Raw genomic sequence first — 24,599 nt, 5'->3', positions numbered from 1 at the left:
ATAGAGCAGTGTTTCTCAATCCTGGTCACGGGGACCCAGTGCCCTACATGTTTTAAGATGTTTCCCTGTTTTAGACAGTCCAACACACCTGATTTAGACAGTCAGCTCATTAGCAAGCACTGCAGACGCCTGATAACGAGCCTTTTATTTGAATCAGGTGTGTTGAAGCAGGGTCTCCAGATTGAAGCAAACCTGAAATAGAGCGTCACAATTAGGTAGAAAGGTGATTTAAGTGAGTTTTTGAACGTGGCATTGTTGTTGGTGTTAGTATTCCAGAAACTACTTCAGTCAATCTAACAGGATTTTCCCATGCAACAATTTCAAGTGTTTAGAGAGAATCTCAGTGGGAGAATGCCTTATTGTTGTTAGAAGTCAGAGGAACTCAAAGTACAACCAAGGTATGAAGAGCATCTCTGAACACACCTGTCGAACCTCAGAGCAGTTGAGGGTCAACAGCAGAGGACCCTGCTTCATCAGGAGTCCTGTGTCCCTAATAAAGTGTCTACTATGCACTGCTTCTGTTAATATTACTAATGACTAATGTTGTCGAGGACAAATGTTGCAGTCAGCATTTCAACTACCACTTTTTTTCAGTGTGGAATGATTTGAAACACGACCTGAGATATGGATCACCTCACAGTGGTTTCTCAGCTCAATTATTAACTGTGTGTGCTGTGGTATCTGAATCGTTTAGACCAGTGTTTCCAACCTTTCAAACATCAGGACCCACCTTTGAATGACAAGAACAAATTTGTGCAGTATGTTGTGACTCATTTAAAGCTATGTCTGTAAAAACCTATATCATTTCCAGTTGGTAAACTAATAATTTAAAGAGATGTTTGGTAAAATAATTCACTTTATGCACGTAATTCATTGGGATTTTGTTTGAGGGCCCCAACAACATGAATGTTCCCATGACCCGACTCAGAATTTCGGAGTCACAGCTCTAAATTTTATAGTTTTGATTAAAGAAAAGGGTTAAAGCTGCAGTTTGTAACTTCTTTTTTTTGTGTCTTTTGTTTAGACGTTGTGAACAGAAACAATGTGACATTATTTGTCATACCTGACTGAAGGAGTGTTGGTGTGTGTATACAGCAGCAGTGCAGAAACAAGAAGTGTTTTTCAACCAGGTAATTTACAACTAATTACTGAAAACGTTTTTGTGGGCATTTCTTTGTGTTTTGAACCCGTTTTCAGTCATCTCACTTTACTAGCTCCATATACTATTGCCTTTTGTCTATATTGACATAAAACAAATCACTTCCTGCGTGCAGTGCAGGGATGTTAAACGCTGCTAGAGTTGTGTATAGCAGACAGGCTGAATCAGAACTGTGTTACGTACTACAGCTTTTGAGTCTGTTGTCATCCATTAACCATGTGACTGACATCTTGAGAATAATAACAAGGAGTTTGTGAATAAAGTGCTTTACTTTATTTAGTTTTCCAAGCACTTTCAGCACTCATTTCCTATGATTAGCACCAATGAAAATGTCCACACACATCAATGCACGCATGTAAAGAGAACGACACCTCTTTATAAAGTGCACAAGGTGCGTATACACACACATTCACATAAACACACATACACATCAACACTGCACAGACGCCCACAGTGGCTGGGCCGTGGAAAGGCCGATGTGCTTATTATGGTTTCAACGAATGGTTTTAACACGGCGAGGTGGGGACGAGCCTCAGTGCCCAAAATCTGTAAACCTCCCCACACGTCATCCCACTTCCCAGTCTCCTGACCTCCCGTGTGTCGCCGGAGGTCGTTGAGGAGCAGTCGCTGTGCGAAGAGAAACTGCGCTGATGGATGAGCGTCAGGAGGGAGAAGGGGGGTGGGGTCAAAGTCATGTCGAGCCGCAGCGCCCTCTGGCCTGCAGACTGCTGAAGTGCGCCTCTCTCAGGACTCTGTTGATATAGATGTAGGAGACGGTGCTGTCGTTGCCATGGAGACCGTGCTGCACGGGGCCGGCGGAGTCTTCAGACTCCACGCTGCGGGGGTTCTCGCTGATGCGGTTGTTCTGGTTGCGTATGCTTGGCCTGGTAGTGACCACTACTGCCCTCTCTGGACTGCCGACGCCATTGCTACCGTCACTGCTGGAAGACTGCAAACATACGGAGAGAGTGACAGTTGTCGCTTTGTGTTCTTGAAGGCAGGGGCTTTAAATAAAATATTATTCTGAGATTTTCCTGACAGTGATGCAGCACACACACTGCAGTCATACATTTGTATCCACAACTGACTCTACATTATTAAAAAAGAGAATATTGAGGCCCAATTCCATTTCACGTTTACTTTCTGGCCCTGAAACACAATGATGAGTGATAATGATTGAAATCTTCCACTACAAATGGGGCGATCTTTAAAGAAGAGGTCTCAAACTTGCGGCTCATGGGCCACATGCCACCCCCCCATTCAATTTCATGCATCATATGACTTAAATGTCTGTTTTTGATATTGGCAGATTTATTTTGCATCATAAATGTCTTATTTTAACTATATATCGTTCTGTATCAAAACAAATATGTTGTTATTCCTATATCATAACGGAATATTGTGATACAATCATTCTGCACGTTTAGGTGGTAGCAAACCTCATTTTTTTAAGGCACGTAATGTTGCTTAACCTAAACCTGACTAAGTGAAGCAAAGCCAGATCATAAACACTAGTCCTACATGCCTGTACAGTAGGTACTGAGCAAAAACAGTTGAATATTTGACCTCTTTGTGTCCTTTCTCAAAGAGAGAACACTGCGAATTTAGTCTTAACAATTCATATATATGGGCAGCACGTGGCCAAGTGGAAAGGGAACTTGACTTGTAACCAGAGGGTCGCCGGTTCAAATCCCCACCTCTGAAATCCAACTGATTGAGTCTCACCTCTGAGTCCAGGTCTGACACAGGTGGACTGGGACCCCGCGTTAACCTCTTGGCCTGAGGACTGAGCTGCTGGACCTCTTCACTGTCACAGCTGCAGCGTCGCTTCCTTCGCAAAACACACACGCAAGCAGAAGGACAGGGTGTGTGTGTTTTTTAAAGCATAAAGGGCATAAAGAGAAAGACGAGTGTGACAGAAATGATGCAGGGAGGGAGGTGGAGCGGAGAGAGAGGCACATCATCAAATATGAGAGGAGGAAATGAAGAGGAGCCAAAAATAGCAACACACACAGGCTTGTACAGCACACTTGGTAAGGACACTCATGGACATGCATTTACTTACCCCCTTATCCTTCTAACCTTAAACCAAGTATATACCCTCAAATTGTCCTTTATGTAGTGAGCACTCACCAATATGTCTTCACAAAGATAGGTTTGAATCTAAATATGTCCTCAGCCAACTACACTAAAACACACAAACACAGGTTTGTGCAGCTAGTCTTCTAAGGACACAGCCTAGTCAATACAAATCTTACTCCTAAACTTAACCACTCCCTCAGAAATGAGGTTCTGCCTCAATAGGACCAGGTTTTGGTCTCCATGAGGACTACTGGTCCTGACAAGGTTGGTGTTTATGCTAGAAAATGTCCTTACGAGGTAACAAAAACAAGTATGTACACACACATTGAGGCAGTGACATGACATGGCATGGCATGTGTGTCTCCTATAAGCAAAGACAAATTGATTAACATAACTTCACTGGAGTAAAGAGACTTTAAACCCTACAACATATAGATATATTGACAGAATTGTTAGATGTGAGCAAGCTACCATTTTGAATTACAGTGATTACGTGTGTGTCATAATGAATAAACTGCATGTGTATATGTATGAATATTTACCTGTTGAAAGTCATCATGGTTTTTTTTCTTTTTTTTTTTTTGGCAAAGCTTGAAGCTTCTGTGAAATCCCTGATACAAAACCGTTTGGACGTATTAAAGCTCCACAACCATTTCGTACTACAAAGTCACTTATGGCCAGCTTGCTCTCATCTCGTCAGGGTTGTCCCGGAGGAAGTTGGCCCCAGTCAAAAGCCTTCAGCCCGGTCACTGTGCTGCTGCTGCTGCTGCTGCTGCTGCTGCGGCTCCAGCCCGAATCTGTGCCAACGCCAAACCGCTCCTAGACGCCTGTAAGCTAACCGGGCTAACGGCTACAGCGATTCTCCGGGGAGCAGCAGACTAGCCTGCTAGCTACTACTTGGCAAGCTAACTACTTCGGGCTAACTGCTAGCCGCACTGTGCTAACACAGAAACTTCCGCTTTCGTATTCCGTCAACTCATTCCGTTAACTCTTGTCTGTACTTTTGCAGCTATGGCGACCGGTTTTAATACTACACTGGATATTCACTAACGATATCTGCAACGTCATTCTTACTAGTCAAAACTACAGTTTCAGTTTTTAACTAGTCACAATGACGTCACATTTGCCATTCATGTGTATAGTATGGGGTTTATGACTTATGACATATATGACAAGCCCTTTTATTAACATTGAAAGTTTGACTATCAGGAATTACCGTTACAGATATCTGTAACGTCATTTTAACTAAACTACAGACATCTGAAATTCAGTTTTTACTAGTCAGAACGACGTCACTTTTGCCATTCATGTTTATGGGGTTTGTCATAGATATCTGTAGATAGCCATTATGACCAGTCATAATTCAAGTTCGAGATATCTCTAATTATCCACAGAATTGAGTTGTAGATATCTCAAACTTGAACCCCGTACACATGAATGGCGAAAGTCATTCTGACTAGTAAAAAATTTGAATCTGAAACTGTAGTTTGACGTCACATATACTAAGTTATTATACTAGTTACAAAATATCCAGAGGACCCGTACGTAAAAATAAAAAATGACCGAAACTGATAAACTGACTTCCACTAATAACCTGCCCTTCTGTTTACGATGACGTAGGCGGAAGTAGCTCGTTTGTTAACACTAGCCGAGTGATATAGTGTACTTTTCGTGATATCCTCTGATTTTTATGTCCTTCCCTCCATTAACAAGGTAATTTGCGAGTCGTAAACGACATATTGTAATACAGTGACGATATGAAATTATTTGACGTTGTGTTTGTTGATTGTGAGTCGTAGTTTGTGACAGATATGTGAGGTTAACTATAATATAAGTGCAACATTTAAATGATTCTGGTCAAGGAAGTGGTGAAGGAAATAAAGAGTAAGCTAAATGGGCTAATAGTTAAAATAATGATAAATTTTCACTTTATTACATTTTGGGAACTCTAAAACAGAATAATATGTGTTCATTTTGTGTTATAAATCTGGTTTTGTTTTGGTTAACCTCTCTGTTAAATTAGCAGATTATATACCATACACTATGAAACAATAACTTCTATGAGCCATTACACATGTTCCCTTTGAAATACCATTATCCTTTTTATTATCAGTCAATGTATGAATCACTGGGCTTGGATATAACCAGGGTGTTTTTATTTATTTATTTATTTATTTATTTATTTATTTACATTGAGAAATGACTATTAACTATTAAATAACTATTTTGATAATCAATTATCTGGTTTTAGAGTTTATTTTATTTCTGCTGCAGATGAAGGTGATCCAACATTCTGCAGAAACCCTGCACACAGCTCTGCTCTCTGATCGCCAGGACTTAGTCAAACTTTACAGGAAATACACGGAACAGGAGCAACGTCTTCTGGAGGAAGGATTTCATGCTGGACAGCCGGGTTCTCTATTCCAACTCATCACAGTTCACTCTGATTCGGACTGGATCCCATCTCACCGTGAGGAGCCTCAGGACTTCAAGAGCTTCTACACAGATCCTTACAGAAAGAGTCCGGACGCAGGACACAACACTGTTTATATACAAACCATAGGTGAGTGTATAATTTAGTGATTATTTTAAAGCCATATCTGTTACAAATCATTTTAATTAAAACTTTGTTTTATGCGTGTTATTTAGAATATATACACATCAATCTGAAATAAAAGGTGGGGGGCAATTCTGCACATTTGTGTGGACCCATCTGTGGGCCTTGACCCAGTCTTTTTGCATGTAAACGCTTGAGCAATAATCATTACATATTAGGGCGGCGACTAAGAAATATTTTCATAATTGATCAATCTGTCGATTATTAGTTTTCTCGATTAATCGAGTACTTGTTTGGTCCATTAAATGTCAGAAAGTGTTGAAAAATGTTGATCACTGGAAATTATGATGTTCTCAAATGTCTTGTTTCGTCCACAAACCAAAATTATTCAGTTTTAATTATTTGATTTTTTTTTGTTAAATGGAGCAAATAAACCAGAAAATATTCACATTTAAGAAGCTGGAAACTCAAAAAGCTTCAGTCAAATAATTTATTAAATAATAATAAATAAACATGGGTATTTAAACGCACCACTCTGGTTGTAACAAAGCAGTTCATCTGTGCTTGAATCTTGAATGACTTATTGGTATTTATTTGACTCTGTGTGAAGGATTATTGTCATGTGACTTCTTCTGTTTCTTGTAGGTCCTTTTGGAGAGACGGGAGTGCAGACAGACCAGTATGTGGAGTGGCTCAGAAAATACTGCCAGGCTTTCTTCACGGGACTCTCTGTCAGGTTGATGCCACCGGTTACCATCGCCGAAACACAATGCTGTTTCCGAGTCAACAGCGACTCTCACAACCTGCAGATCCTCACCGGTAAAGAGTAGAGTGTGGTTCTTCTCTTTTTTGATTCTTTTTGAAAATATGTTGTTTTTTTTACTTTTATTTTTTCCTCTTGAATTTCAGGTGATCTGCTACGATTTCTGGGTGACAGAAAACCCAAAGATGCTTTCTGCATTGTTGGGATAACGATGATTGACTTGTATCCCAAAGACTCGTGGAACTTTGTCTTTGGACAGGCTTCTCTCAGTCAGGGTGAGGTTTGTCTAATATTCCTCCGCATTTTCCGGCACATTAAAGAGGAGATAATAAGTGAACTACAATTGATCAATAAACAAAACATTTTAATTGTACAACTCTGTAAAGTTATTATTTCTATTTTTTATAAAACAATTAAGTCACAGATAATGAATTCACCAAAAAAAGGGGAAATGTTTGTGTTACAGCAGCAAACTATTATAATCTTGGTTCTTGTAATGTGGTTGTTCTACCACTAAGTGGTGCTAAGATGTAAATGCATACAATCAAAACAATTTTGCTTGTTTACCTTGTAATTGTTTCTTCTTTGTGCATAGGAATGGGTGTTTTCAGCTTCGCCCGGTACGACGACAACTTCTACAGCAGAAACTACGCAGGCAGACTGAAAGCACACGTTAAGCCTAAACAGGGAGATTATTTCGTGTTTGACGGATATTACACTCCTCCCATCTCCAGCTCTCTGCTGCTGCGATCATGCAAGGTTTCTGTCAAACACTGTTATCACTCACTCAGTTTAGATACTATGAAACCACAGCACACTACTAAAATATAATTTTTGGCATTCTAGACAATGACACATGAGATTGGCCACATGTTTGGAATCAGACATTGCCAGTGGTTGAACTGTGTCATGCAGGGATCCAATCACCTGGAGGAGTCTGATCGCAGGCCTCTGGATTTCTGTCCCGTCTGCCTACGCAAGCTGCAGGTGTCAGTCGGGTTCAACATCGCCCAACGATACAAGGTAACTGAAAAAAAAACATAAATAAATATCACAGAAAGCAACAACTTCCGCTATTCTTCAAAATACTTGAAAAATGTTCGCATTTACACCTGGAAAATTCATTAATAACTACAAAAAATAACATTCAATATGTGTTCAAACAGCTGTGGCACAAACTGAATTAATAGAGGAAATCACAAATTATAGATTGAAAAAAAGGATTTTTCTTTTTGGCTGCTGTAAAGTATGTTGACTGAATAGCCACGTTTTGAATCGTTTCCTGTTTTTTAAAATAAAAAAGAATTCTGTGATTAAAGTCATTTTTCTGAATTATTTTGAGGGGGGCAGCCTGAAATTTTTGGGTCCCGGCCCACGCACTTGACCCAATCATATATAAACAATTCATAAACACTTTCAGAGTTACTCAAAATGACCTAAAAGACTGAATGCATATGATGAATCGTATTATATTTTCCCTATATCCTGGTGTGTTTTTGTGTCGTTATACAGTCTTGGCCCTTGTGTGGTGAATATACAGCGTATATTCACACATCCTGTAGATACACCACTGACGAACACTTGTACATGCAGTAGAATGTTTCTAAATAAAATGTTCCTGTGTTTTCTTTTAGGCTTTGCTGCACTGGATGGAGGACGACAAACCGACTGCCACACCACACGAAGCCTCTGCCTCTCTGCGTCCACTCCACTTACCCAAACCCACTGAAGCTTTTCATGATTCTAAACTTTGGCTCCACAGGTGCCTCGACATACTGGAAAATAGAGGAGTCTGACTTTTTGTGCACCACAGCAGGTGTGTGAGAGAATTTTATGGTCTTTTTAAAAGGTGTCAAATCCAGTGTTAGACAGTAAAATTACCCAGTAATGAGTAGTATAATGGGATTTCTATTTATTTTTTTATTTATTTCATTTTTTTAAAACAACATTAATATAAGGATTTACTGTGTCACCAGATTTCTTTTTTACATCATAACCGGTCCCATTCGAAGAAATAAGTTGATATATGATTCAGTATTTCCTTCCACCAGTAAGTGGTGCTTGGCATGAGCTTCATGATTAGAACACACACAAAAACGACAGAACAGTAAATAAAAGTAAACATTTATTCCAGTTATTCCAGTGTCTATGGATTCTGAAGTTGGTGTAGGAATTATGAAATTATAAAATTACAGTGAGACAGATCCTGCTGTTCAATTGTAACGTACTGGAGCACTTTAATTTACACACACACGTGTGTCAAACAACCCTCTGCACCTCCACCAACGTTGTGTTTGTGTGTGTGTTTGCGAGCAGCTCGATTTAAAAAATACAGATAACAACCTTGGCTGAGGTGAGGATTCACCGTCCATACAAAAACAATTAGTGTGACCTTTCGTATCAAAACAGTAGTGCATTTTCAACTCAACATTATTCAAAAGAAAGTCAAAAGTCAAAAAAATAAACACTTAATCACATAATTCCTGAGCTTCATGTATTTAAGCTATGACACACGTGTCATAGAATTTGTGCGCATTGTTTTGATGCTTCATTTGCTTGTAAGAAACTAAAAAATATTAAATGTTTATTTCTTTTTCTTTTATATCTTCACTGCCTGCTACATGAGGTCTCCCATGAACGGTGGGCCTTTGTTTGATTTAAATAAAAAGCTTAAATTAATCACCAGCATGTAAGATATAAAAACTGATGCATTTTTCTCTTTAGAAATTACAGTACAGGTCCGCGTTCCATACATTCCACTAATATTTGTCACCACTGTCCATTAAAACAAGATCATATCAGAAGCTTAGTGAATCAAAGCTAATTTGTAACTGTTAAAAACACTGAGGTACAATCAGGTATATAAGGCATTGTTGTTTCTTCAAGAATAACCACAATAAAACCAGATCTTCAAAGGCTTAACGGCTTAACATTGGTCTTGTGTCGCTGGGGCTCTTTGGCAGCAGCAGTTTCCTTTTGAAACGTCATTTTACACCTGAACGCTTTGACCTTTTTACAACCCTTATCATTCATTATCAGCTTAAGTTAACTTATGATTTTCTCCTCATCGCCGGTGGCGTCCATGTGGTCGGAGTTGGCCACTGCTTGAGAAGAATTGTGAGGACTGGGAGCTTTGTCCTGTTGATGTTCTCCACTCTGTTCCTTGGACTCGTCCCACTGTGGATTTAGAACGCCCGTGTTGTCTCTTGAGCTTCTCTTCCCACAGATTAATCCTTTCTTGGCGGGTTTGACCAAACCGAGGAAGACGGCGCTCAGCGCCATGCCGGCCGCACACGAGTAGAAGGCTGATCCGTAGTTTTGAGTCACATCCACCAGCACACCTACGGGTCGAAGAGAAGGACAAGCACAAGGTAAATACTCAATCAAACACTTGTGTCTGGTTGTTATTCATTTTCAGTGTTATATGACAGTTGGCCTTTTTAAGAGAAACTTCACATTTTTAACATTACAAAGTTAAAGTTTAGAAGACCTAAGTGCATTATGGGCTGCTCTGTAACATTAAAATCCATGAAAGACAAAACGAAAAAGTAAAAGAACCAAAGGCCTCACATTAAAGGCACAAAAAGCAAATGACACAAAAAAACTTACTTAGTTGACTCACACTAAATTGAAAGTTAAGGGAAAAAATTTGCATTTTACGATGAAATTCAAGCCACGCTGATCTGAAGATTGGTGGAGATGAGGCTGAGGAGATGAGATGACGAGACTGAGGAGATGAGAGGATGAGACTAAGGAGATGAGACTGAGGTGATTGAGGAGATGAGAGGATGAGACTTAAGAGATGAGAAGAGGATAAGACTGAGGTGATTGAGGAGATGAGAGGATGAGACTAAGGAGATGAGATGGTGAGAAGGGGATGAGACTGAGGAGTTGAGAAGATTAGATTTAAAAGATGAGATGATGAGACTGAGGTAATTGAGAAGATAAATCCTGTTGGAAAGTGGAAACACCCGTTTCAAGTTAATTTGTATTTTTACCTCCAAGTGGGGGTCCAGCCAGGCCGGCAAAGCTATGTATGAACACGTAGACACCAGCAGCCGAAGACATCCTCTCTATGCCGACCACATCGTCCTCGGCCAGCAGGGGGATGTGCGTGCACGCCAGCGTCCCCATGAAGAAGCCGTACAGCGCGCAGCACACAGCCAGTCCATAGAACTCCCTGACCAGAGTAAATCCCACCAGATCTGCAGTCATTGCAATCACACACACCAGAAGAACATGCAGCTTCCTCTTCCTGAGCTTGTCACGCGACATGATCCACCCGATGGAGAAGCGGCCCATGATCTCAGCCACCGCCATGGTGGAGAGCATGTAGGTGGCGCGGTCCCGCCCCACGCCTCGACTCACACTCAGCTCAATGATGTAGAGCTGAGGGGCGAAGAAGCCGAGTGTGGCGAAGAGCCCGAACATGCAGTAGAAGATGAAGTTGCACTCTCTGAGGATGGAGAAGTCCAGAAGCTTCTTTGCAGAGACCTTCGCCTCATCCTTCGCACACTGTCCCTCTGCGCCTTCGTTCTTTTTCTCCTCCCCTGTTTCAGATCTCTTAACCTCTGCGCCCCCACTTTCCACGTGTTTCTGCAGTAAAGTCTTATCCTCTGTGTCGTTAAGAGACTGGACGCCAGAGTCTCTGGTGCTCACAGAGCTTCTGGTCAGCTCGTTGTCCAGACTGTAGGTAGTGTTTTGCACATGTGAGTCCATGATGGTCTTGGGTTCTTCTGGGTTTTTGCCCTCTATGCTCTCCTGTGCACCGAGTGTGTCCTGCTCCTTTGGCGACAACTCTTGAGTCTCCGTCTTTTGGGACGCGCTGGGTTTTATAATGATGGGCCGAAGCAGAACGCCACAGATGATGATGATGCTCTGCAAAGCTCCTATCACTGTGATAGTATGACGCCAGCCAATATGGTCCCTCAGAGCGGAGAAGGCTAAGAGTCGGAAAGGAGGAATTCAGTCAATATTCAAGAATAAAACTGCATTTGAGGCATTAAAGGAGTAATATTTAACATTTAAGAATCGGGCGGAAACTGGGTGCGTTACATTTGCTCCTTCGGAATTAAACCAACACTCAACAATAGAAATATGACAAAATATGCAGCCTACGCATTATATTACACCCGAGGCACCTGTGCTAAATTGCTCCCCTGAACCTTGTCTCTACATGCACTGTATATACTGTAAACACGCTCTTGCGCTCACCTGGTGCCAGGGCGAACATGGAAAGAGGCTCTCCTGTGGAAGCCACAGCTGTGACCAGAGAGCGACGACGTGTGAAGTACTTGGAGAGGATGGTCACAGTGGGCAGGAAGGTCAGGCAGTAGCCCAGGCCTGCATCGGAGAAAAAAGATGCAAGTTCTTAAAAGTTGACTAATCCAACTAGTTGAAGAACAACAGTATCATGTGGCGTTCAGAAATGGAGACAAAGGAAACAACTCCACCACCTGCAACTACTCCGTAGGTGATGAACATTTGATGGATGGAGGTGGTGAAGCTGGTGGCGATGGTGCCCGAGGAAATGAGAAAACCCCCAATGATGACAACAGGTTGGTAGCCAAAGCGGTTGGTCATCACCGAGGCGAGAGGCGCTGAGGACATTTGGAGCAGACAGTGGCATCTTCATTGTTATTTCAGTCTATGCTATCTCAGATTAATGGGGCCACACCAGTGGAAGATCTACCAGATGCCCTTCCTTGCACAACCCTCCCATTTCTGCTTGGGGCTGGCACTAGGAGTCCACTGGATGTGGATTTAGAGTGTCCAATTACCAATGGGGATTAGGTAACTTGAACCAGCAACCCTGTGGTTACAAGCCCAATTCGCTTGGGCTGCCAAATGGTCCGATTGTATTTATATTTCTATTCTTGTTGACCATTTTAAGCTGCTTTACACTGCAGTTTTGTCATTCACCCATTCACACCCACAATAAATCTGACTTTACTTTTTCTGCACCCTCATATCTGTAGCTGTACTCACCACTGAACGTCATGATAAAGACGCAGATGGAAACAATCCAGGAGACTCGACTGTTCGTCTCTCCAAATTCCTCGATCAGGTCCTGGAGGAAGATGCCGAAACTCTTGATGGTGCCGTACGTGAAAACTGACACCAAGAAAAAGGCCACGGCCACTACCCACCCCCAGCCTCCATCGGGGGCCTCCGTGTAAATGTTGGGCTCCAAGAAGCGCCGTGCTTTGGCTCCACACAGCACCATGACTGTAAGAAATGATTGGCAATTTAAGTGACTTGTTGAACTGTGGCACACCAGTCAGCGCGACACTGACAAAGTTGACCAGCTGTGAAGCAGCGGAGTGAGTACTGGCCATGCAGTGTGAGGGTTCACCTTTTTGGCAGTCTGCCTTTTAAACATGGTGCTAATGTGCACGTACGTTGTTTAATGTACAAACACCGTGCGGAATTTAACTGAAGATGGTTCAACCCCAGTGGCCGAGGCTAATAACTTATTAATACAGTTGGTCATTGGGGTTTGTGGGTAAGATTAGAGGTTTCTGGCATCTGTAATTTTAGAAGTAGATCTATAACCCATGACAAGTCCTGATTCTGCTTAACACAGGAGTCAGATATTACACAATTTATCTCTGAACCCATTCAGACCTGGTATTTATATCCACCCTTAATAATGTGAGCACAACATGACACAGCGGATTTTTTTATTTACATATTTACATTTATTTAGGATTAGAGCGGCACGATATTGTCGCGGAATATTTCCATGACGATATTACCTGCGATAAATGTGATAAAAATTAGTTTGTTTTATGTTTGGATATACAGTAAAAAATAAGATGAAGATGAATTATAAATTTAGCAAAAACAGACAAAAAATAAATTAGATTTTTTTATTGCAAAAGGTTTATACAGGAAGTTGAAGCAAGTGGCTCTTATTTTGAAGGCCAGAATGAGAGGATGTCATGATGGGTAAGAGGAGTTACATTGACACTCCACTGAATGTCCTGAATTTGTTCCCAGATCATTCAGAAAATCCATAATTGGGGGTGGTTTAAGGACATTTGTCATTGTAAATGTAAAAAAAATCTGTTCTGAATTTTATTCAAAAGGTTGGGAACTGCTGCTTTAGAGCAACACTCAACCCACTATTGACCTGCATATGTTTATCAACCGTATTGATTGACCCCATTCCTCTACAGTTTAAACCTAAAAAACTAGTGCAAAACCCTTTACCTTCAGACACAAACACACATCCACCCTTTGTTTTTGTCATATTTTACAATAAGAGGTAGCAGCTGTGCCTGTATGTCATTGTGACTGCTCTCTTTAAATCATTGAGAATAAAGCTTCAGCATCTGCAAACGTCTGCATCCAGTGAGTAAAACTATAAAGAGATTTTTGATACACATTTGAATCCATTACAGTTCTGTAATTAATGAACTGACACATGTTTAACCACTGCATTTAGAAATAACTACACATGGCTAACTGAACTGAGAAGTGTAGCTTGTAATCCAAAAACAGACATTAAAGCTAAACATCAGCGTAGGTTCTCTGTTATCCAGTTCATGGTCATCATCACGTCCAGTTAAGTACAGGGAACTACCAAAGACTAAACATAAACGGTTGTCACATATTTAATTTCCCACTCCATTCAGTTACTAGTCAAATAGTAATTTGCCCCAAATGATAGTGTGAAATCAACATTTATTTATCTTACAAAGCTTGTTTACAATAAAAAATAGCTGGCCAAAGCATTGACTGTCCATCAAATATAAAATTAAAAAATATAAAACAGCATAAATAAGAGGGAAAAAAATATAAAAACATTAAAAAGACCTGTTTTGAGTCTTGTACATGTATTTATACACTACTAGTTTTTTGTTGTCTTTCACTGTGATTTGTCTATAGATATTTGTTAATTTTAAATATTACATAACAGCAGATTAAATCAAACTCAACTTGAACCGGAAACAATGGTGGATATTTTTTTTTAATAGTTAATTATAGTTAAAAAATATGTTATTATTATTTTTAATAAATTAAAACATTAAAATCACTGTTAAATATAATTTAATTTCTAAACTATATAAAAAAATCCACTAATAATGGTGGGGGATGGGAGACGGTATTGTTTACGTCTTGAAGCCATAAGGTCCGTCCTCGTACGGATGACGCAATGCTCTACATCAATGACGGTTCACGCGCTCGGTGTACAGCTTCAAAAAACCGCTCACAAACTTTTTTACAGTAAGTAATAGTTGACCACGTGTTCGATACACGATACAGTTTTTTAAAAATGCCGATTTACGATAAATAACTCGTGTTTGAGTCTCACCTGCGTGTGCGCGAGTCGTCACTTTAGTTAGGTAAAGAGTGTTTTCCTCCGGTCAAACCGACACGCGCTCCCGGTGCCTCCCGTAGTGTCGCGCGTTCCACACACACCGAGTGAACCTACGATCATGTTCTGTCTGAAGCGCGCTACTGTCACATAGGAACGCCGGATTAAATCGAAGGATCTGGTTCCAGCTAGTTTTAAACCCCCCTCCTCCCCGCTTCTGTCTGGAGACCCCCAAACACCACACCACACCACACCACACACACACACAAAACTTGTGACGTCACTGCTTCAGGTTTTTGCAGTTTGACAGCCTTCGTCACTGACTGGTGGTTGTAGCTTGTGTGGTTCACTGTTGTTGTGACAGTATACACCACTAGCAGTTGTTATTTTTTTTCACATAAAGGTCCAGTGTGTAACATTTCATGGGCAACCAACGCGTTGCCGCCGCCACCACTACAGTGAAATGAAAACAGCTCAGTAGATCTGCATCTTGTATAACGCGAAAAACCTATTGTTTTAACAACATACGATGACCTACGTACAAGTGGAACAACAACTCTTATGACCGTGATGATATTGGTATGAGGATATCTGGCATTTATTCAGCCATTTTGGAATTAAGATTCCTTGTAGGAACATTTACATTGTGTTTCTAATGCTTTGCCACTTTTTCAATAAAACCGATGTAACTCTTTTTCAGGTTTTTGACCCAAAATGGCCGGCGTTTTCAACACGTTCCTCTTGACCGGGATGCTGCTGTGTGGAGTGCTGCTGCAAACATTGTCCCAAAATAGAGCCAGGGTCGACAAGAGGCCCAATTTCATCATCATACTGGCAGATGACATCGGCTGGGGCGACCTGGACACTAATCAGGTGGATAGGAAGGCGAACAACACACCTTACCTCAACCTGATGGCCGAACAAGGACTGAGGTAGAAAAACTCATGGTCCTTAAGTCAGTTTGCAGTGTCTTTTATTATTGAATTTGAATTTTATTTCCAGATTGACAGACTTCCATTCTCCAGCTTCTACTTGCTCCCCATCCCGTGCTGCCATCCTGACGGGCCGCTACGGCCTCAGAAACGGAGTGACGCATAATTTCGCAGTGCGCTCTGTGGCAGGTTTGCCTCTTTCTGAGGTCACAATGCCCAGACTTCTACAACAATCAGGATATTACACAGCCATGATCGGGAAATGGCATCTGGGCCACAACGGACCGTACAGTCCCACCAACAGAGGTAAGTGACATTTTTGTTTCTCCGTGGTGTCTTTTGATATAAGGTTGCAAAAATTCTGGGAATTTCAAAATTGTAAAATTTATATGGGAATTAACGGGAATGTTAGGAATATTTTACTGTTTTTGCTGTAAGCTCTACTAGAAGTTCTACTCAAAAATGAATCTGTGTCATGTTTTTTTAATTGTATAATTTTGCATGAATCGCAAAACAAAACGTTTCTGTTTGTATATGACACAGTTTTAAGTTACCCAAAAATGTCTAGTTAATTATCATAAATTCCAATGGAAAGTTCCCAATTTGCAGTATTTCCAAAATTCTGGAAGTTTCCATGAAATACTAATAATCAACATTTTATCAACAGGAAAGGTGAGACAAATGAATGAAGTGCAGATATTAAAATGAAGAAAAACAGCCAAAGTTGGATTATTCATAGAAGAATAAAGTGACTGCTGACAAATTTTAAATGGCAGTAATAGATGATTTGCTAACATTTGGTACAATGAAACGTAAACACTTTAATTTTAAGGATTTAAAACATTAATTTAAACGTTTATGCCACATGAAACTCTCAGTCAACGCACTCACTATTGCTCAGACAGAATCTTTCCACTTGTAAGTGATCTTTCCAGGCTCTTCCTTCGACTCTGTGACCGTGTGTTGTTGCCTCGCTGCAGGGAACAGGCCACACTCGGTCGCAGTGAAACTCCCTGCAGCTGCGTGTTGTGAAAAGCCACAAGCGTCACGGTGCACAGCTGTCGCCAGCAACCAGCCTGAGACGAGGAAAAACAGATGAGATTATATTTATTTCCGGCTTAACCCTTTATTAGATTTTAACGCAGCCTTTTCCAGCTGGAGACAGAAGTTTTTAAACTGCTCACTCCCCACACCAAAATCTATAGATAAAATCAACAAGTGTATATCACAGCACACAAGTGTTGTTGAGCCACTGCTGCCTCTTTGAGTGAGTGTGATCTTTTGTGATTTCGGTGTCTGAAACCCTTCAATCAGATTGACCTAAGTGAAGCAATTCTACCAAACAAGGCTGCAGTAGACCAGGACCTCCTGTGGGCCTGTTAAGCTAAAAATGGTGATTTTTCTCTATGGACTTTGGTGCGGTGGACTAAGTGACTTACTAAAGTGACAAAAACTTCAGTTTCCAGTCAGAAACAGCCAACTAAAGTATCATAAACTTCAGTGATCGCTTGGCAAAGTGGCTAAAATCTGTTTTTCGTCTTGTCCTGAGCGTCATGTCTCAGGATTCCACCTGGCACTGGCAGCATTCACAGCAAAAATTATCGTGTATCACTGCCTCAGACAGCAACACTTCAAAAAAACCTGAACTATCCCTTTAGGACATTCTTGTGTCTGACAGTGAATGATTAATAACCTAGTATTTGGCACATGCAGCAACCAACACTCATCTACTGTTTTTTTTTACTGTGGTGAGGAACAAAATCAATTCAGTGTTGTTGTAAATTTTGTTTGTGAGAGTTAAAAGATTTAATTTGCTCCCTGGACAGGTTTTGACGACTACCTGGGCATCCCATACAGTAATGACATGGGCTGCACTGATAAACCAGGATATAACTTTCCCCAGTGTCTCCCGTGTGACTCATCTGTGCCTCAAGTGATCAGGTGTGGCTCTCCAATCTTAAGATTAAAGTAAAACATTTTCATGCCATAATGCAATTAGTGCCACTGATTTAAGGTTATTTTTTTGGCGTACAAATGCATTTTCCTTCCCGCATGTTAACAGTACATGGTGTTTTCTCCTTTCTATTTGAAAATACTGTAAACTGAGGCAAATGGCCTTTTTGTAATCTGGTTTCAAATGAGCCTAACAGTAGCGCTACTGCTCCTACAAAGCAGAACTGAAATTATCGCGCACACCCAAGATTTTTTAACCCAGGCGAGGCTGCTGAATAAAAGCCGATTAAAAGCAATTTTACTCCACCCCTGTGACGTCAGGGTTCACAATTGGGCAGCTAACGAGATGCATTCAAAGACCGCAGTAAGTTTCATCATTTCTGCAAACACACATGTCGTCCACTAACTAAAGGCTTGCTGCTACTGCCACCTTGTCACCATCCCTGCTTTCGAGGATCAGGCGTGAACCTGTCAGACGGCCTAAATATTTACAGGTCAGATCACGTGAAAACCTGCTAATCAAGCGGTAGCGGTAACAAGATCAGGATCACACGAGGAAACTTAATTTGATCCTATGAGCCTCTGTGAAGATGCTCTGGGTGCTTTAGTGCCCCATCAGAAGAGCATCTGTGTCATAACCTTGACAACCCAGAGTTAAACCTTCCATAATGTACAGTAACTGCAGACAGACTGCAGTCACTCAATCTATTCAACAAGGTACCGTTCACTTCTATTCAGATTAAGACCCTACATTGATTTAAATATTCCCAAATCCTTTGAGCGCTTGACAACCTGACTGACACTAACTGAACTAACACAGCATTGGTCGTGTAATCTTAATCTAGGTTCAAGAGGAGAATACATGAGGGCTGTTATTCCAGTGTGGGCCTTCCACTCTTTGAAAACAGCAGTATTGTGGAGCAGCCACTTGACCTGTGGACACTGACAGAAAGATACACATCTGCGGCCACCAGGATCATACACAATGCAAGGTATACAACACATACCTGCACGGACACACAACTGTCAAATGTTTACAACTTTTACTATATGTTAATAGGTTACCATAGAAAAACGCTCATAATATGCTCAAAATAGGTTTTTTACCCCTCATTGATTCATTATTACATCCTCATTTCACAGGTATGGTTTCAAATGTTTTATTGTGAAACAGATATGTAGACATATATATAATTCCAGAGGGGACAGGAATAATGCCTCAAATGTTTCCAATCAAACAAACCACACAGAATTACCAAAACTCAAGAGGAACATATACAAGCAGTCACTACACTCACACAAACTAATAATAATTATTATTATTATCAAGTATAACCAGTCAAATAAAACAACAATAATAATAATAACATTAAATTAAAAATAAATACACATTCATTTTAAATAGACATAAGCGTTCACAAATATACATGTCTCAATGAAACATAAAATACATTTGTTTTCTTTTAAATACAAAGAAAAAGGGGGATAACCAAGTAAAAAAACAAATACTGTATCCTCAATAAAGAGACATTGTCCATTTTAAAACTATAATTAAACAACTTTCTCACGTTTGACACTAATGGCCACTTTATTAGGTACACCTGCATGCCAACGCATAATAGTCAATTACGTGGGAGGTCAAATTAAAGTACCGACAAATTTATTGTAATCTAACATTTATTATTATAATCTGACTGCTCTTGTGGTCAGGAAGAATGAAATAGAACCTTAGTTACATCCGTAACTCTCGATTTGCTTCTTAAAAAGTGTTGTTTGAAAATATTGACACAAATGCAGATGCACAAAGACAAGCAAGGACATTATTTTAGTTAAGAAAACTTATCTTACAGACAGATAGATGGGTCGATAACCAGACAGATGAGTTGAAAAGCTGCCGAGCAAAACAGCAGCACAGGAGTGTTCACATAAGAAATGCAAGGCAACATTAAATGGGACTCAGATGCTCTGTCAGAGAAAAATATTTTACAAAGGGTAGAAATACATGGTGCCTTTTTGTTTTGGAGTGAGAAACTGGTTTAAAGGATGGGCAGACCTGACAGGTGAGTGAGGAAGACAGAATGGCTGAGGGCACCTGGTGGTGGGTGAGTGGAGGAAAAGAAGAGGTTAGAGGAGATCAAAGGGATCAAGGCTCATCCTGAAAGTCAAGTGTACATGACAAAATAAATAAATAAATGTAATCAGCCAATGAGTCAGTAGGTGTAGCCAAGGCAACCTGCCGAGTTTCAAAGCAAACATCAGAATGAGAAAGACTGATCTACTGTGATTAGATTGGATTAGTTTAGGTTTACAGACCAGGGTTCCCATGAGCTCTTGAAATCCTTGACAGGTTGTCTTAATAGACATGGGTCATTAAAAAGTGCTTAAATGTTGTGCAAGAAAGAAGTCATTTTCATATTTAGGTAAATGTCACTCGCCGCCAATGTGCCCTTGTTTGTTATGGGTGCCACCAACTGTTTCATGAGCTCCCTGCATTGCTTGATATATTCCACGCAGAACAATGAGCAATTAACCTTCCCAAGATCTCTGGCTCTCCAAAGAAAATTACAAAGACTGATTTTGACCAAGATCCCAAAGAGTGTGCTGCAAATCAATAAAAGTAGACAAGTTGCCTTCCCATCTTAACCTGTGTCAGCACATTCAGTTCTTCAATTTGAGGAAATTGGTCCTGGAAAAGGTCCTGTGATGGATTGGCAATCTGTCCAGGGTGTTCCCCTTCTTTGCCCCATGTCAGCTGAGATTGGAACCATTGGCCCCTGCAACCCTCATGTGGAGGATAAAGCAGTAGAAGATGGATGGATTGATGGTCCCGGGAAGTCCTTGAAAAGTCCTCTTGATGTCAACCAAGGTGTGGGAACGCTGACAGACAGACAGTGGGCAGAAAATGCTTTGTTGATGTCAGATGATGCCAGATGAGGAGAATGACCAGACTGATTCAAGATGAAAGAAATACAACAGTAACTCTACTTGTTTGAGGAAAGGTTTGCAGGAAGGCCATCTCTGAATGCACAGAATGTTCACCGTTGAAGAAGATGGTAGCAACACAAGCACACCAATGAGAAGGTACTGTATGTCCAAAGTTTTGACTGGTAGTGTGTGTGCTAGCGGGTATTCCTACAGTGGAAAACATTTCCTTCAAGGACGTTGTTGGCCAGATAAAGCTCGTCCACTGCACCCTCACACTGTCTGTTGTCATTGTGCTAGCAAATGTGAAATACTGACTGGCAAATCTGCCCATGTGTCCATATCAACTGTCTGACACCGCGTCCCTTTTAATAATTGTTTTCTCAGGGAGCGAGGACAGCCTTATCTGCTGTACATGGCGTTGGCTCACATGCACGTCCCTCTGGCCCCTCCTGTCCCTCCTGATGCTCGGCGCACGGGTGACGGCAGCGTGTATGGAGCAAGTCTGCGAGAAATGGACAGCCTGGTGGGGGCAGTAAAGAGCGCGTCTGATGACGTGGACCAAAACAATACTCTTATCTGGTTCACTGGTGAGAACACCTTGGAGAAATTCCTTATTTTGACACTGACATTGTAACTAATTTATTACAATCTATGTCTTTGTTTCACTGTGTTTAGGCGACAATGGGCCTTGGGAGAAGAAGTGCCAGTATGCAGGAAGTGTAGGACCTTTCGTGGGAAAGTGGCAGACCAGCAGAGGTAAAAAAAACTAAATAAAAATAATGATACAATTTAGACTTGGGCATGTGCAAATGTTCTTACTTGCATAGAAGACGTCACTGAGAGTGATTATTTGACTATTATTTGGCTATTTTGATGAAATGATTAGAAAAACAACTGGAAAGGGACTAACGATAGAGCATAAATTCAGGAGATAGTTGTCTGGTCATGGCTGGAGCTACTCTACATAATAATATCTGCTGTTAGTCCCTGATATTCCTTTTTTGTGGGTCAGGTGGAGGCTCTGCCAAGCGAACCACCTGGGAGGGAGGTCACAGGGTGCCGACAGTGGCCTACTGGCCTGGAAAGATTCCTGCCAACACCACCAACTCTGCCCTGCTCAGGTTCATCACAGACTCAACTGGTATTGGTATTTAGTCCAGCACTGGATTGGATATCAAAAACAATTTAACAAAAAACTGCCGCCAAAAGAGTTGAAAAGGCTAGGAACTCAGTAATTCCGACTTCCAACCACAACTGAAACCATAAAAGGTTCTTGGGGCCAATTTTAGAGTTGCAATTATGAGCCATTTTGCATCTTCCATGGCTAATTACAACAAAATACGAACTTTTTTTGTGTTTTCATGCTAGTTCAAGCTACCAAAAAGACACTACTTTCAGTAAAAGTAGTAATAAAAACTGACATTGAGCCGTCTTCTCCTCTTGATACTTTCTTGCAGTGGCATGGACATTTTTCCAACTCTTCTGTCTCTGGCAGGAGTTTCACCTCCCACAGACAGACACTACGACGGCATTGACGCCACAAACGTCCTCCTGCGTGGCAAACAGACCGGTCATGAGGTACAATGCGTAGATTTGTCGTCAATCTTACTTTACTTTGTAGAAATACTTCACTGTAGGATTTTGATTTTCTTCTCATCTCATTTTTAGTTTCTCTTCCACCCGAACAGCGGCGCTGCAGGGACATTTGGTGACCTGCAGACGGTTCGAACAGGGAAGCACAAAGCATTCTACATCACAGGTATGGGTCAAACACGAGTCAGCGGGCTCTGTAACCGAGTTTCACATGTTTATGGACACTAAAAGCACAAATTTTAAGTTGCAAAGCAGTTAACAAACGGTAAAGACAGCCCACACTTACCTCCTCTCGAAAATCAAACAATCTCTGACCCGCAGGTGATCTTCACTAACATCACATCACACACACAGACCCTCTCTTGTGATCCACTCATTAAGTTCCACATAGACACTCCTCACAGACCCACACACTTAGACACACCTTTATTATCACTAAATCAATCTGTGACAGGCGTACAATCCATGTACCTCACTCCCACAACACGAAACAACTTGAATAGAAGTAATAAAAAAACAAAGATCAACATAAAATAGATATATATAAATAGATCTTTAAAAACGACATTTTAGACAGATTCACAAAATGGTGGACAAGAAACTTGTTGGTTTATAGCTTTATTTGTATTCTATAATCAAGAAATTCCAAAAAGTTAGAAGATATGTTAACTGACCACTATATTAGGTATAACTGTTCAACTGCTTGTTAATGCCAATATTGAATCAGCCAATTGCATGGCAGCAAATTGATAGATTTAGTCATTTAGACATGAGTTGTGTTTCCATTACCCGTAGAAATGTGCAAAACCTAAATATCGCAATAAAAAAACTGGAAATGGAAACACCTAAGCTTCACTAAACTAAATGTTCATGCTCTCATAAGGTGGTTTCAGACGTGTCGATATAAAAGTTTATCGCCAAAGTGTAATGACAACACTTTTTTTGCATTTACACATCACCGTCGTCACGTAGGGGGAGTCACATCACCAGTTCACTCCAGTACAGTAGTGACAATCAAAATCACTGTTCAAAAACATGGAAATGCAAAATGCTTTCGCAGGGCGAGATTTTACGAGGAAAAATGGGAGGTCACGAGACTAGACTTTACGGAAATCACGTCTCATAGGCAAAAAACGACCTTCAATGGAAATGCCTGCAAGTAGCACATTTTAGAAATATTGCTTTTATTTTGTGAAAAACTGTAATGGAAACACAACTATGGTCAAGACCACTCACGGTTAAACTGACCAACAAAATAAAATGTGACTTTGAATGTGGCATGGTTGTTTGAGTATTTCAAAAACTGCTGATTACATTTCTACATTTCACAGAGAAAAAAAACACACTCTGAACACACATGTCAAATCTTATAGCCCACGGGCGACATAAGCACAAGTCGTCACTATGTACTACTCCAACCACTTCATCATATGTTGTGTGTACCTAATAAAGTGGTAAATAAGTGTATATGCATAGATAAAATCTCTGTGACTCCCTGCAGGTGCAGCTGAGTCATGTGGCGGTGCAACAGGCACGCAGCAGCTCCATGACCCGCCATTAATATTCGACCTGGAGCATGACGAGGCAGAGGAAACGCCGCTGGACACGGGGACACCCGAATACCGCGCGTTAGCCGACAGGATTGGACGCAGGCGGGAGGAGCTGCTGTGGGACATTGCCACGGACACATCCGTGTCCATAGGGGACTACAGTGCAGACGAGTCTGCGGTGCCCTGCTGTGACCCAACACAGGCCGCGTGCCGCTGCCACCCACCGGGCCGAGCATGGGAACTGCCCGGCTCACACAAGGACTAAAGAGAAGCACAGAGATGTAAGCAAACACAGCGGGGGAGACGCGTATCTGTGTTTGTTTGCAGGTTCAACGTCCAGATGTAGCAGCAGGAAGAGGAGACGTGCAAACAGACGGAGGAGGAGAAGGCCAAACGCTGGCCTTTCGCTGGCCACGTGGTAGAGGAGAGGTCAAGGTGAGGTTGTTCTCTGTAAGGTCAATAGTTTCAGGAAGATAAGATCGATCAAAACAGAAAAACAGTTGACGTGTGTAGCAAGTTATGGATCTGTTTATGGAAAAATGGAAAATTATATTTTCAAATGTTTTAGTTTTGTCCACAAACCATGATTCCTTTGTTATATAAAGCAACCAGAAAGTATTCACATTTACAAAGCTGAAAAATCAAAGAACTTGACCCTCAAACCAAATAATCATTGTGTTTCAATGTATATTAAATCATAAAAAAGCCACACAGCTATTGAATGATTGATGTTTCACAGTAGAAATACACAGCTTTCTTGTC

General features: G+C 41.0%; 4 protein-coding genes across 12 annotated transcripts; 2 read left to right on the top strand and 2 right to left on the bottom strand.

Moving 5' to 3' along the window:
* Positions 1 to 1,409: 1,409 nt before the first annotated feature.
* On the bottom strand, positions 1,410 to 4,075 carry si:dkey-21c1.1 (uncharacterized protein LOC100150256 homolog). The gene is made up of 3 exons (XM_044014029.1): positions 3,784 to 4,075; positions 2,885 to 2,990; positions 1,410 to 2,108 (listed from the first exon to the last, which is right to left on the bottom strand). The coding sequence occupies exons 1-3, from the start codon at positions 3,798 to 3,800 to the stop codon at positions 1,851 to 1,853; spliced, it is 381 nt and encodes a 126-aa protein (XP_043869964.1). The 5' UTR covers positions 3,801 to 4,075; the 3' UTR covers positions 1,410 to 1,850.
* Positions 4,007 to 9,480, top strand: LOC122759275 (archaemetzincin-2). 3 transcript variants are annotated; one of them, XM_044014028.1, is made up of 7 exons: positions 4,007 to 4,070; positions 5,516 to 5,804; positions 6,444 to 6,617; positions 6,708 to 6,836; positions 7,157 to 7,320; positions 7,408 to 7,584; positions 8,196 to 9,480. In XM_044014028.1, the coding sequence occupies exons 2-7, from the start codon at positions 5,516 to 5,518 to the stop codon at positions 8,355 to 8,357; spliced, it is 1,095 nt and encodes a 364-aa protein (XP_043869963.1). In that variant the 5' UTR covers positions 4,007 to 4,070; the 3' UTR covers positions 8,358 to 9,480. The 3 variants fall into 3 exon arrangements, with proteins under 3 accessions (XP_043869963.1, XP_043869961.1, XP_043869962.1); XM_044014026.1 differs by lacking the exon at positions 4,007 to 4,070 and adding an exon at positions 4,363 to 4,954; XM_044014027.1 differs by lacking the exon at positions 4,007 to 4,070 and adding an exon at positions 4,363 to 4,954 and having other exon boundaries at positions 5,493 to 5,804.
* LOC122759271 (monocarboxylate transporter 7-like) lies at positions 8,674 to 15,097 on the bottom strand. 2 transcript variants are annotated; one of them, XM_044014013.1, is made up of 6 exons: positions 14,882 to 15,097; positions 12,550 to 12,789; positions 12,018 to 12,161; positions 11,776 to 11,904; positions 10,560 to 11,504; positions 8,674 to 9,902 (listed from the first exon to the last, which is right to left on the bottom strand). In XM_044014013.1, exons 2-6 carry the CDS (start codon positions 12,785 to 12,787, stop codon positions 9,607 to 9,609), a joined length of 1,752 nt encoding a protein of 583 aa, XP_043869948.1. In that variant the 5' UTR covers positions 12,788 to 12,789; positions 14,882 to 15,097; the 3' UTR covers positions 8,674 to 9,606. The 2 variants fall into 2 exon arrangements, with proteins under 2 accessions (XP_043869948.1, XP_043869949.1); XM_044014014.1 differs by lacking the exon at positions 12,018 to 12,161.
* arsg (arylsulfatase G) lies at positions 9,877 to 24,546 on the top strand. 6 transcript variants are annotated; one of them, XM_044014019.1, is made up of 11 exons: positions 9,877 to 9,932; positions 15,585 to 15,816; positions 15,887 to 16,122; positions 17,643 to 17,757; positions 18,615 to 18,761; positions 21,079 to 21,281; positions 21,370 to 21,450; positions 21,707 to 21,815; positions 22,152 to 22,272; positions 22,363 to 22,453; positions 23,789 to 24,546. In XM_044014019.1, the coding sequence occupies exons 2-11, from the start codon at positions 15,599 to 15,601 to the stop codon at positions 24,100 to 24,102; spliced, it is 1,635 nt and encodes a 544-aa protein (XP_043869954.1). In that variant the 5' UTR covers positions 9,877 to 9,932; positions 15,585 to 15,598; the 3' UTR covers positions 24,103 to 24,546. The 6 variants fall into 6 exon arrangements, with proteins under 6 accessions (XP_043869954.1, XP_043869951.1, XP_043869950.1 ...); XM_044014016.1 differs by lacking the exon at positions 9,877 to 9,932 and adding an exon at positions 12,729 to 12,791; XM_044014015.1 differs by lacking the exon at positions 9,877 to 9,932 and adding an exon at positions 12,784 to 12,884.
* Positions 24,547 to 24,599: the final 53 nt, after the last annotated feature.

This window comes from Solea senegalensis, linkage group LG18 (assembly GCF_019176455.1).
Source record: "Solea senegalensis isolate Sse05_10M linkage group LG18, IFAPA_SoseM_1, whole genome shotgun sequence".
In the NCBI taxonomy this organism is placed as follows: Eukaryota; Metazoa; Chordata; class Actinopteri; order Pleuronectiformes; family Soleidae; genus Solea; species Solea senegalensis.
Note: the sequence above shows the minus strand (reverse complement) of the source record. Positions and strands in the feature narration are given on the sequence as shown.